The sequence below is a fragment of the Bos indicus x Bos taurus genome, chromosome 28 (genome assembly GCF_003369695.1).
Source record: "Bos indicus x Bos taurus breed Angus x Brahman F1 hybrid chromosome 28, Bos_hybrid_MaternalHap_v2.0, whole genome shotgun sequence".
In the NCBI taxonomy this organism is placed as follows: Eukaryota; Metazoa; Chordata; class Mammalia; order Artiodactyla; family Bovidae; genus Bos; species Bos indicus x Bos taurus.
Genome location: NC_040103.1, coordinates 9,544,997 through 9,558,928, shown reverse-complemented (window position 1 = coordinate 9,558,928; position 13,932 = coordinate 9,544,997). Strand labels below are relative to the sequence as shown.

Here is a 13,932-nt window from a genome sequence, read left to right as displayed (position 1 = left end):
GCTGGAGTGGCCACCGGCAGGGGGCACTGCACCGCAGCCCTGGAGCAGCCTAACGAACGCCACGGACTCCTCATGACCATCTGTGCCTACTGTGTGCTTGGAGACCAAAGATTCTGAAGTTATCCTGGGTAGTCTATGAGGCGGGGAAGATTTTCAAACAGGAAGAAAAGTTATAAAGAAGGAGTTGCTTCTAGCTTCAAAACAGAACACAAGTCAAGACTCTGTATGTTTCCTCTTCCTCAGAGGCTTAAACACACAAATATACCTATGTCCTTTTCCTCCACGAAGCTCCCCCAGGAAGCAATAGTTTAGGCCCGATGTGATTTCAGTGACATTTCTTTTAAAGCTAGTTGGTAAAAACTGAAATGTTTAAATCAACATAATTGATATTTAGTATGTATCCAAGGTTTCTCAGTGCAATTCTGGTCATTGTCTATTTGATGGTCTGGAAAAGGGCGCTGAGAAGAAATGGATGGATTTCATGATTTAAAAAAACAAAACAAATCAAAGTGCTCCTTTCCAACATAAAAACTGCCCAAGATGGATGAGTACAGGCATGAAGTTTGAGTTTGTCCAGCTATCAACAATAAATGCTGGAGAGGGTGTGGAGAAAAGGGAACCCTCTTACACTGTTGGTGGGAATGCAAACTAGTACAGCCACTATGGAGAACAGTGTGGACATTCCTCAAAAAACTGTAAATAAAACTGCCATACAACCCAGCAATCCCACTGCTGGGCATACACACCAAGGAAACCAAAATTAAAAGAGACACGTGTACCTCAATGTTCATCGCAGCACTGTTTACAAGAGCCAGGACATGGAAGCAACCTAGATGTCCATCAGCAGATGAATGGATAAGAAAGCTGTGGTACATATACACAATGGAATATTACTCAGCTATTAAAAAGAACACATTTGAATCAGTTCTAATGAGATGGATGAAACTGGAGCCTATTATACAGAGTGAAGTAAGTCAGAAAGAAAAACACTAATACAGTATACTAACACATATATATGGAATTTAGAAAGATGGTAACGATGACCCTACATACGAGACAGCAAAAGAGACACAGATGTAAAGAAGAGACTTTTGGACTTTGTGGGAGAAGGCGAGGGTGGGATGCTTTGAGAAAACAGCACTGAAACATATATATTACCATATGTGAAATAGATCACCAGTCCGAGTTCAAGGCATGAAACAGGGCACTCAAAGCCGGTGCACTGGGACAAGTCTGAGGGATGGGATGAGGAGGGAGGTGGGAGGGGGTTCAGGGTGGGGGACACATGTACACCCATGGCTGATTCATGTCAATGTATGGCAAAAACCACCACAATATTGTAAAGTAATTAGCCTCCAATTAAAATAAATTAATTTTTTTAAAAAAGAGTGCTTCTGGTTTGACATTAATTCCACTTTTTTCTAAGCTTCCATTTATGCGAACTTCTCCAGGTGGAAGAATACTTCTTTCTGAAGTCTGAAAAAATGCAAAACACTGGAATCTCTCCTCTCCTTCCTACATACCTAGAGCAAAGGGGTAGAGGCTGAGGCTGAATCTCAAATGCATCTCTGCTAAATCACTAGTCAACATCTAGGATTTAATTAGTCACCTCCCATAGTGACCAACTAACCACGGCAGTGTCGTCCCTAGCCCAAGGTCTCCCACCTTGCCACCAGTGTGGATTAGGCCTCATCCATGCTAAGTGGTTAGGTGTCGAATATGGAGGTCTTCCCTGAGCCTGTGGAACTGCTGGCACCAAGTCACCCCCAGCTTCAGGCTGGAGCTGATCTAAGAGGGCATAAGAAGAAATTCTTTCACATTCTGAAAAAGAACACATACTCCAAGCATCTATTTCATGTCCTACTCTATCCCAGAATTAGTGTTTTACATAAATGCAGCGTGACCAAAACTTAAAATGTGATGAGAAAAATGAAAGAAAATGGAAAATAAATTTCAGGAAAATTAAGATAGAATCAAGAGTGAGATTAGCATATAAAATTCATTCCATGAAATCCTATACAGAGGAAAATATTATCAGTTATGTGATTCAGCACCATACTTTGGAGCAATTTAAAAAACAAAACAAAACTCAGAAAATTACCTCCCGCTTTGAGAAATGTGACTTCCTGTTGAATTCTCCAAGTTAAATTACACAAAAGATAATTGAAAAAGACATTTTGCAGCTATTGGCTTTAAACCAGTTAAAAAATTGAGAGCTAACTGCCAGACTTTTGCCCTTGAGAAGTTCTGTAGCTCAAAGGGCCAGATTTCTATTAAAGTCATTTCTAGTTTGTGATACAAAATCATCTGTATTACAGACAGGACACTGTTCAGTTTTCTATTCTCTTATTGCTACAGGTTTAAAAGGGCCACTCCAAGCACATTTCTACTCACAAATGACCCCAGATCTGTATAAGCCTTTCAGCCTCTCCAAGGATCCATCCTCAAGCCTCATTTTGAGTGTCTGGGGGAACAGTTCTAATTCTCTCATGCTACCTACTGCAGGCCCCTGAAGTCTGGGAAGGCCATACTGCTATTCCCCTCAGAAATCTGCTTTCACGAGAACTTGGAAGTCCTGAGCCTCCATCTGCTCAAAAAGGAGTTAGTAAAGGAAAGAACTGGGCCACTGCTAAGCCCTCCCTTGACAGGTCTGTAGGAGGTGATGATAAGGGTTCTCAGATGGGTTCTGAGACATTCAAACTCCTGAATGCATTCTAGCAAAGCTGACTTTCCTGGGGCAGATGGCTTCTTACACAGATGCGAAAAGCACTAACCATAAAGGAAGAGATCCATAGATCAGACTTCATGAACATGAAGAACATCTGTTACCCCAAATACCGCTAAGAAAATAAAAAGTAAGCCATATTGGAAGAATCTGTTGCCATTTCTCTCTCTCTCTCTCTCTCTCTCGATTTGATCCCTGGGTCAGTAAGAACCCTTAGAAAACGGAATGGCTACCCACTCCAGTATTCTTGCCTGGAGAATTCTGTGGACAGAGGAGCCTGGCAGGCTACAGTCGATGGGGTTGCAGAGAGTAAGACACCACTGACAGACTAACACTTTCTGAGAAATAGCTGCATCCAATGTGAATAAAGAATGCATACAAATTAGTAAGAAAAATGGTAAAATACCTAATTTAAAAAGAAAAAATTCAAAAAGCATATCCTGTCAATATACATATGAAAATGTACTGAACATCATTAGTCAGCAGAGAAATATAAATGAAGATCTTATTAAGATATTATTGCATACATACTAAAATGGCAAACACTGAAAAAGGTGTAGAATAACTCGAAACCTCATAATTGCTGGTGGGAGTATAAATTAGTACAATCACTTTGGAAAAAGACCCTGCAATAAATATCTAATGCAGATGTTGTTGCCATATAGTCACTAAGTTGTGTCTAACTTTTGTGACCCTGTGAACTACAGTACACTAGGCTCCTCTGTCCATGGAATGCAGATGACCATATGTATGTTCTGTGACCCAGCAAGTCTGCTTCAGGGAAGATACACATTTATAGCAGCATTCCATGTTAACAGTCCCAAACTGGAAAAACCCAAATGCCCACGACAGTAGCATGGATAAATAAACCAGAGGGCATTATACAATTCAATATTTTAACACAAAGAGAAAAAAAAAAAACACACCAAAAACCCCCAACTACTGTAACAATGAGTTTGGGGCTTAAAGACATAATGTTGAGCTGGACACAGAAGAATATACACAGTAGATGGAGTATAAGTAGTATCAGTGGAATCCACTCATACAAAGCTGCAGTGCAGGCACAGCTGGAGAAAGAGATGGCTACCTGCAGGCACGACTACTGGCTTTTATTTTCTAAATAATTTTTCAGAAACTGTAACAGGCAAGGAAGAGAAGAGAACCAAAAAACTCATTGAAAAACAGAATATTGGAGTTAAAGAGACCTGGGAGATCATGGGAACCAGATGTCTGTCTCCTGGGAGGAACCTTCAGTTTTCCAGATGAAAAGAACAGATATTCTGTAAGAGCATGAAGACTGTTGGTCATTACCCATCTAATTGATTACTTGGTATACCAGGTTATAACTGTTAAGAGTCATTTATGGCTAATGTTGCCAATGATGTATCTTGAGAGGCTAGTCATGTTACTTCCGATTATTTTTTAAGGAACCTCTTTAATCTGTGGCTCTTACTTCGTGAGAGATATAATAGAATTAACTACTGGTAATGTTCCAACTTGGGCTTTTCTGGTGGCTCAGCGGCAAAGAAGCTGCCTGCCAATGCAGGAGACACAAGAGACGCGAGTTTGATCCCTGGGTCAGGAAAATCAGCTGGAGAAGAAAATGGCAGCCCAGTGCAGTATTCTTGCCTTGGAAAAGCCACGGACAGAGAGACCCGGCAGACTGCAGTCCGCGGGGTGACAAAGGGGCTGCACACAGCTTAGAGGCTAAACAACAACAGGCTCCAGCTTGAGCAAGCACAGGATGTGGTTTCCTGATGTTGAACTTCCAAGTGTAGAGTCCCCATAAAATCTTTCTTATTTGCAAACTAGCATCACATTCACATAACTCATAATGCATTTCATTACATCTGCTCATTTAAATATTTCTTTATTCCTATTTTATAACCATGATTTTAAAAGGTCTTTCATTTTGACAATAATCTGTAGACTCTCTTACCATTCTCTTTACTAAGCTAATGACTATTCCCACTATAATCATTCAATTACCCAAACTATGCTCATTGAAATCCCAGTTATTGATGGATAGTCATATTCCTGGAGAACAATCTGTCACATAATCCTAGCAGGTTAAGTTCTTCGTGGAAAAACAAAGCCAGTTTTCTAACGTGGGCAATAACAGCCACACTATTGAGTTCTCCAAGTATGAAAAGGAATTAGTGGAGATAGAACACTGTAACCACTCATGAAAATGTTCTATTCAGATTATAAGTAGGAGGATGGTCAATTTTATGTGCCAATTTGGCAAGGCCACGGTACCCAGTTTTTGGTCAAACAACAATCTAGATGTTTCTGTGAGGATATTTTTCAGATGTGATTAACATTTACATCAGTAGTCTCTGAGTAAAGCAGATTGCCCTCCATAATATGGGTAGGCCTCATCTAATCAATTGAAGACCTTAAGAGAAGGCTGTATATTGTCACCCTCTTTATTTAACTTATATGCAGAGTACATCATGTGAAACGCTGGGCTGGATGAAGCACAAGGTGGAATCAAGATTGCCAGGAAGAATATCAATAACCTCAGATATGCACCCTTATGGAAGAAAGCGAAGAGGAACTAAAGAGCCTCTTGATGAAGGTGGAAGAGGAGAGTGAAAAAGCTAGCTTAAAACTCAACATCCAAAAAACTAAGATCAGGGCATCTCGTCCCATCACTTCATGGCAAATAGATGGGGAAACAATAGAAACAGTAAAAGATTTTATTTTCTTGGGCTCCAAAATCACTGCAGACAATGACTGTGGCCATAAAATTAAAGGACGCTTGCTCCTTGGAAGAAAAGTTATGACCAACCTAGACAGCATGTTAAAAAGCAGAGACATTACTTTGCCGACAAAAGTCTGTACAGTCAAAGCTTTCCAATAGTGATGTATGGATGTGAGAGTTGGACCATAAAGGCTGAGCACCAAAGAATCGATGCTTTCAAACTGTGGTATTGAAGGCGGCTCTTTAGAGTCCCTTGGACTGCAAGGAGATCAAAACAGTCAATCCTATAGGAAATCAGTCCTGAATACTCATTGGAAGGACTGAAGCTCCAGTATGTCGGTCACCTGATGTGAAGAGCCGACTCACTGGTAAAGACCCTGATGCTGGGAAAGACTGAAGGCAGGAGGAGAAGGGGACGACAGAGAATGAGATGGTTGGATGGCATCACCAACTCAATGGACATGAGTTTGCGCAATCTCCGGGAGATGTAATGGACAGGGAAGCGTGGTGTGCTGCAGTCCGTGGGGTCACAATCAGATACGACTGAGCAATTGAGCAACAACAACAAAGAGAAAAGACTGGGGTTCCCAGAGGAAGAAGGCCTTCTGCCTCCAGACTGCCTTTGGACTCAAGATTCAACAGCAACTCTTGCCAGGCCTCCAGTATGGCCACCTTCTCTGCAGATTTCAGACGTTCTTGCTTCCAGAATCACATGAGACAGTTCCTAAAATCAATTTCTCTCTGTCCCGCTCCCCTCATGCCCCATGTACAGACACACATCCTGTTTGGAGATTCCTAACTACTACAAGTGGCTTAACATACAGTTGTTTCTCATGTGAAAGGAACTCTGAATAGCTTTGGCCTGGCCATCTACTGTATTTTGTATCAGAAACAAACTGCATGCTTGTGCGACCATGGGGACCAATGCTCTATCTGGGCACTGCTCCCTGCCAAAGTGAGCTATATGGGGCATAAGGAATGTGTCATAAAAAGTCTACCTCTAATTAACATACCTCTCACCAACTATCATTATGATCATGACCCCAGGAGATATCTGACAAAATGAACAATGATCATGTGACCAAATTTGAACTTTCTCTTCTTTAAATTATTTGACCCAAAGGTTCCCAAAAGGTCTCCTTTTCAGAAACAACTTCCCAAAGTGATCCTCTGATTCATTTTCTCTCAGTCAGCTTTCTATCTCAACTATTACAAGGTCAGAGTTTCTTCAGTAGAGCTTGTAATTACTCAGACACCTGCTTCAAGACAGAGAGTGGGCTAAAATTCAAGCAATGCCTTTGTGCTAAAACACACATCTTCACTCAGTCTGATTGCAGGAAGTATAAGTGTTCATTAGAAGCCTCAGGAACTGAACAGGAGGTGAGAGGATTAAGGGAAAGAGGATTACAGGCCAAAGGAATCCAGAAACAGGTGTGGGGGTGGCATTGATGGAGGAGTTTCCTGCAGCAGGCCCCCAAATTATTTTGGCTCTTGAGGTACGAAGACTGGAAAGTTCGTGTACTTATATAACACGGAGCCAAGGTACTACGCGTAGGAAAAACCTCAGGTTTTATCACTGTTTTTAAACACTAGCATCTATGAAAATTTCAGTAAGGCAACAAGCTCATTAGCATGACTCACCTGGAAGTGGTAGCTCCTCCGATCAACAATGGGATCTTTATAGCTAGTCTCTCCATTTCCTTAGCGACAAAAATCATTTCATCCAGGGAAGGAGTGATGAGTCCTGACAGGCCAATTATATCTATTATTTAAAAAAAGGAAAAAAAGAACAATGACAAGGAGGATGGGAGAAAAAGAGTAAAGGTATGAAGACTCATTTTCAAAACTCTGTAATAAAGACCACAAGCCAGAAGATAAATTCCCAATTTCTATTAATAATTTTGAGACTTCTTTTCTGACTGGGGGTTTTCAATTTATTGTTTGCTTTTGGTAGTAAATATGATTTGCAACTTCAAGTTGCAATAATCTGCTTGCCACTGTTTCAGGAAAAGCCACGAAACTGTTAGTCCATGATTTCCCAGATGGGATATGCCCACCGTGTCAGAAGAAATATAAGAACAAATACACACAGAGAAAAATAAAATCTAATACAAATTGTTCTAAGAAGCCTGTCCCATACCCCTTCCTCAGAACTATAAAGGAGCTTCACGGTTACCTATTCACCCCTTTAGTCCCAGTTATAAATGGAAATGACAGAACCCTCCAGGCAGGAGCTATCACTTGAGTGTCTGCATGTCCCAGTAACCTCCATGGGCGGGGGCATCACCCTTCGCCGATGGACACTGGGAGAACACAATTTACTGAAATGCCCAGGAACCCAGTTGCATAGTACCTGCTTTGTGGTCTAGAGCAGCCTTCAGTATCTTGTCACATGGAGTCATGACTCCTAAATCAATAACTCTGGGGTACAGAAACGAGATGTGAGATAATTAATGAGATCCCATTAATTATCAAAAAAGCTAAAGGAACATTTTTATTTAGCCATTAAACACCGCTCTCATGTAAACTGGAATCACACTGAAAAGCTCACCAAACATTGACAACCGACTCAGTGATGACTGCCATTGATTAGGAACTGACCCTGGGCAGGGGCTACACTAAGCTTTTTCAAAGACCTTCGCTGACACAATCCACAGAGCATGTAATTCACCCGTTTAAGGTAGCTTTTGGTAGAGGACATTATTTTCTAAGCTGTGGTAAAATATATATAATACATAATGTGCCACTTTAACCATTTTTAAGTGTACAGTTGAGGGTCACTAGTTAGTCGCAATGTTGTGTAACCATCACTACTATTTAATTTCAAAACTCTCTCACTGCCCCAAACAGAAACTCTATAATCCCTCAGCAACAAGTAACCTTTACTTTGCCTTCCATCTCTATGAATTTGCCTTGTCTGGATATTTCTACAAGCGGAATCATACATCATTTGTCTTTATGGGTCTGGCTAATTTCACTTAGCCTAACATCTTTAGGGTTCCACCCCCACTGTAGCCTAAGTCAGAACTTCATTCCTTTTTAAGGCTGAATAATATTTCATTGTATGAATGTGCCAGATGTTTATTCATTCATCTGTCAATGGACACCTGGGATATTTCCACTATGCTAAGCCTTCTATATAAACAATCTTGTTTAACCCTCACAGGAACTGTACGTGGAAGCACGATCATGGGGTCTGTGTCTTTTTCTTGGGGTGGGGGGGGTTGTTTTCATATATTTATTTCATGTATTTATCCAAATATACATGGGATGGACTGTTATAAATGGGATTATTGCACTAAACAATATAAATATTTTTATGATGTTTGATTCCTATTTTAAATTTGATTTTGAGGTAGGTTTTACCAAAGAATACTTTTTCTTTAATTCTTGAAAACATGATTTTTACATTTTTAATAAAGAAGGGTCCAGAAAAGCATGTGCCAGGAAGTTAAGCATTTTGTCCAGCCAGACAACTCACTAGTAGCGGAGCTGGGATCTGAACCAGGATCTGACACAAAAACGCGTCTTCTTAGCCATGGAGGCCAATAAAGACGTTAGAGAAGTTCACTCCCTCAATATCTACTGAACAGGATACCCTACATGGAAGCCAACAAGAAGGATAAGGAAGAAGGGATCAGTTCCTGTACATGAAAAGCTGATGAGAAGGGAATCTCCCATAAGTCAAAGGAGAGGGAGAACAAATGAAAGAACAGCTACCAGGAGAGATGAGCAAGACTCAGAGGAAGAGCAGACCACGTGGGCACGTGAGGAGAGTGGGACTGGGCACAGGAAGCCCGGAGCGCGCTTTCCACGGAGCTGTGACTCAAGGAGGGGATGGCTTCCTGGGTCTCAGAGAAAACGGGATTTCAGCCTTGGAAAATGTTCTGTAAACTACTCTATTCTAGATTTAGAGAGTATCAAGGATGTCCATCACTTTGACAATTTAATTTCATCATGAGCATTGGTTATAAAGATGTTTTAAAAATTACAGTGCACATTTTCTTTTGTTTCCTCATGCCAACAATTCTTAAATAACTAAATAGACAAAATGATTTTAAGTTAAAAAAAAAAAAAAGCAATGCTTAAGTACCACTACCTGACATCATAGCAGCTGTTAACAGTGGGTGTTGAACACCAAGGGCAGGAAGGAACATTGTTTCTCATTATATACCTGTTTATATTTAAGTTGGACTTTTTAGCTTGTTATCATAGTACTTAAAAAAAAAAGAAACTAGCACAAAGAGAATCCTCAGAAAGTGGACAATTTCAAATCAATGATGACTCTCTTCAGTCTAGTGGATTAGCGCTAATCCACTAAAAAACATGCCACAGAGGTTGATGAAGGGGCACTGCAGGTTATAACGGGGGTGAGGTGGCCCCTTTCTTTCTCTTTAGCACACTGCACATAGGCCGGTAACTGGGTTTGTTGAACTATGACTAAATACAGCCTATAACACCAAGTGAAAGAGCATATCGCTTTTACATCAAGACAAAGAGGTATGGATTTCAAAGCTGACTGCTTTCAACATTGTATGTTGTATTTTAAGAATTAAAACTCATCAGTATGACGGCAAGAATCATCTCACTCTCAATCCTTTTTCTTGTTTCAGGCGCTCTATCTTTCAGGAACGTGTGCCTGCTTGCTTTGTTGGAGGAAAAATAAGGAGACCTTGTGGTCAGATAGAAATGGAGGAAGGAGAAAGCTGTAGGGAGTGAGCTCAGAGAGGGAGAAGAGGGCATCTTAATGGTGATTACTTAAAATTTCAAAATATTAAGTTTGAGTTTTTTTTAAGAAATCTAAATGGAGCTCTCAGGTAGTCATCTAGATCTGTAAGCCTGCAGCCCAGGTGAGCGATCCAAGCTGGAGATAAAACCTGGGACTTGTTGGCATATTACATGGCGTTAAGAAGTCCTGAGACCATGTGTAAAATATTCAGAAAAATGAATTGCCAAAAGTGGGTAGGGGTTGGAGAGAAGGGGTTGAGGGAAGAGTGGGAAGAGGAGGGGAAGGGGAGAGATCGAGATGACAGGGGAGAGGAACAGAAAAAAAAAACTCATGAGACTGAATGAGATGATCTAAGACTGTCTGTCCAGACCTATTTTAATCAGATCTGACTTATCAAGATCCCCAGGTGGTCAGAAGGTTCACTGAAGTCTGAGAAGCAGTGAGGACAGACGGAGAAGAGGTCCCAGGGTTAAGCCCTGAAGAATCCCCTTTTCGGGGGTCACACAGAGAAGAAGCAATCAGCAAGAGAGGTGACCAGATGTTAGGGAGGTTAAGAAGAGGTCTGGAAACAATGAGCTGGGGGCCTAGAGTATGACGAGTTCAACTTCCAACTTATTAGGCTGCTTTAACAAGTTTTGTTGGGAAACAGTCAAATATATCACTGCTTAGAGGAGCACTTTATAATGTTTTCCATGCATAGAAAATAGTACTTATGGCACTGGGATACAGGAAGGAGGCTACTCGCGACCAGGGTCAACCAATCTAGGACTGGGGCTGTCCTCACTCACACCCTGGAGAAAGAAGGGGATCTGTATGTGGGCACATGTGAGTTGAGAAACTGCTGGCAAGTTCTGAATTAGAACACAGTGTGCTAAGTGCCAGGCAGGAGGCCTTTACAGTGTGCTGTGAGAGGCCATCTAACCTGGACAACAGTTTTAGGAGGATTCCAGGAGGGTACTATCGCCTGAATCTTGAGCAAGTATTAGCCAGGTGAAGGAAAGAAGAGGGCCATCCAGTAGAGACTAGCACAACGAAGGTCTAGAATCATGAACAGCTGGCCCTGGGGAACTCTGGCTGAAGGAAAGGATCCAAAGCCTGGGTCAATCCCATCCCTGCCTGCCGCCACCCTTCCCAACCCCTCCCCATTTTCTCTCCCCTTTACTACAACTCCCTACTTCCCCTGCATACATCTACACCTCCCTTGGCTTTCTCTTGATTTCCCTTCTGCACTCTGAGCTATACCCCATGTCTGTAAGTCTCTTCTTATACACATTCTTTCATTTTGCCACATGAGAGATTAAAGAAAATAAAAATGAATGCTATGGAAATTTCAAACTTTTACATTCATCATTCTAAAGTGGTTATAACAGAGCTGTAAACATGAGCATTTAATTTGGGCTTCTAATTCAGACAAAATATAAGCTGCACCAAATGCCTTAGCAAAGGCATCCAAAACTATTTAAGAATATATACAATTTTGAAAATAAATCTTTTAATAGATTAAGCCCCTTTTACTCTCCAGAAAGAATTAAAAAGTAAAATAAAACTAATTTTTCTTAGGGTGCCTCACATCTGTTAAGTGAGGTTAAAGGCGGCAGTGTCTTCTGATCCTGCAATTCACATGTATCACCACTAGATGGGAGTACTGTACCAGTTTGCAGTCCCAACCAAGATTTCCAACGTGTGGTTAAGCTGTGTGTCAACAGATAAAAGGATAAAGATGTGATAGATGCATACAATGAAACCATTAAGAAACCATAAGAAAGAAAGAAGTCTTTCCACTGAAACAATGGATGGACCCTGAAGGCATTATGCTGAGATAAGATATACAGTGAAAGAAAAATACTGTATGACAGGCTTATATGGGGAGTCTAAAAAGCTGAATGCACAGAAACAGAGTAGAAGAGGTGTTACTAGGGGCTGTAAGGTGGGGAAAACGGGGAGATGTTGGTCAAGGGTACAAACTTCCAGCTGGAAGATGACTAAGTTCTAGGGATCTAATACACAGCACTCTGAACAGAGTTAACAACACTGCATGCTATGAGAGTGTTAACCACAAATAAGAAATGGTAATTATGTGATGGGTTAGCTAACACTATGTGCTGATCATACTGCAAATCAAATCAATGTTTTACATCTTAAGCTTACTCAATGTTGTATGTCAATTCTATTTCAATTAAGCTCCAAAAGCACACACACACACCAGTTGAAAGCATCCAAATAATTATCAAGAGAACCTGTGAGGTGCTAGGAAAGATTAATGTACCCTTGACTTAAATACACTCCTTTTCCTCACTTAGCTGAAAACTCTAGCATTATACAGTTTTAAAGTGTTCCCTTCTTAACCATGTATTATTTACCCATATATTATTTACTAGATATTTATATTAAGAACCATTGATTAACACAAAAATACATCTCAGATAAGTTTCACCAGATCCATATTTTTAAAAGTACTAGATGTATATTTCATTTTAAATTTTGTTATTACATCCTATTTTTTCTTATCCAATTAAACAGGGTGCATTATGTTAAATGAGAAAAGTCTAAATTTGTCTTTTTATATAATAATTATTAGAGTATTCTAAACTCAACTTTATGTATTCAAATATCTGATCAAAATACATTTAAATATTCTAAATTATTTCTAAAGAGGAATTAAACTGGAATATTAATACTAGACATTGCAGTTAAAGTTGCTTAAAACTGGAATAAATATTGAAAGCTAAACTGACACAGTACAGAATCCTGACTTTTGGACTCAGAAGCCCTGAGGATGGCCTGCCGCTTGCTAGCTGTGTAAATGAGAAGTACAATAATTGAGGCAGGCAAAGCAGGATCAAGACCACGAAAAGAAAAAAAGAATGAAGGACAGGAAAAAAAGAAAAAGAAAGACAGAAATCAGGACAAGAATACAAAGGGGAAAAAAAGGAAAAAACAGTTATATAAAAGCAGCACTATATAAATTGTGAAGTGGTAAATAAATGTTAGGCATTAGTAAACTCTAATACCTAAGGTGGACATATCCCCAGATCTATTCAAATTCTCAAATCTGCAAATTCTATCGCATCATCCCCATAAAAAAATGTGCTTTTTCTGTCTAGACAGAACTATCACTTTGAATCCTTTTTACTTCTTTTTTCCCCACAAAGAACTCTTAGCATTTCATGAGATTTACTGACCAGTGACAAAGAGCCGGGAATGAAAAAGTTGTATTAGCATCTGGTACTAGATGGTTTGCTAGACTCACTCAACTAGCTGGGTGATTCACCCAGGCATTAACCTGCAGCACGGATACATAGTCAAAGTATACATTTCACTGCACAAGGCCTATCTCAGGGGCATCTGTCTACTACCTGACATCATAACATTAAACCCATCAGTGTAGAGAGTCCATGTATTATGAGACACAAGACTCAAAGGGGTGTTTGACCCCCAAAGAAAAAAGGTTTGCACATTCACTTATTTTTTACAAAAAGAATAAAGTTTCATCAGAAGATGTTTCTCCAGTTGCCATTATTATGTGAGTGCTCAGTCAGGTCTGACTCTTTGCAACCCCACGGGCGGTAGCCCACCAGGCTCCTCTGTTGATGGAATTTTGTAAGCAAGAATACTAGAGTGGGTTGCCATTTCCTACACCAGGGGATCTTCCTGACCCAGGGATTGAACCCAGGTCTCTTGTGTCTCCTGTATTGGCAGGCAGATTCTTTACCACTATGTCACCTGGGAAGCCAGCAAAAAATAAGCGATCCTTCAGTGTACAAGCCAGAG

The 13,932-nt window shown here is 40.4% G+C and overlaps 1 protein-coding gene across 3 annotated transcripts in view; it reads right to left on the bottom strand.

The window, feature by feature from the left end:
- MTR (5-methyltetrahydrofolate-homocysteine methyltransferase) overlaps positions 1–13,932 on the bottom strand; it is a 131,795-nt gene that overhangs the window by 22,997 nt on the left and 94,866 nt on the right. For all 3 annotated transcript variants that reach the window (XM_027531013.1, XM_027531014.1, XM_027531016.1), the window contains 2 exons: positions 7,786–7,853; positions 7,074–7,194 (listed from right to left, as the gene is read on the bottom strand). In XM_027531013.1, the coding sequence (XP_027386814.1) occupies positions 7,074–7,194; positions 7,786–7,853 (189 nt within the window). The remainder of the gene's footprint in view (positions 1–7,073; positions 7,195–7,785; positions 7,854–13,932) is intronic.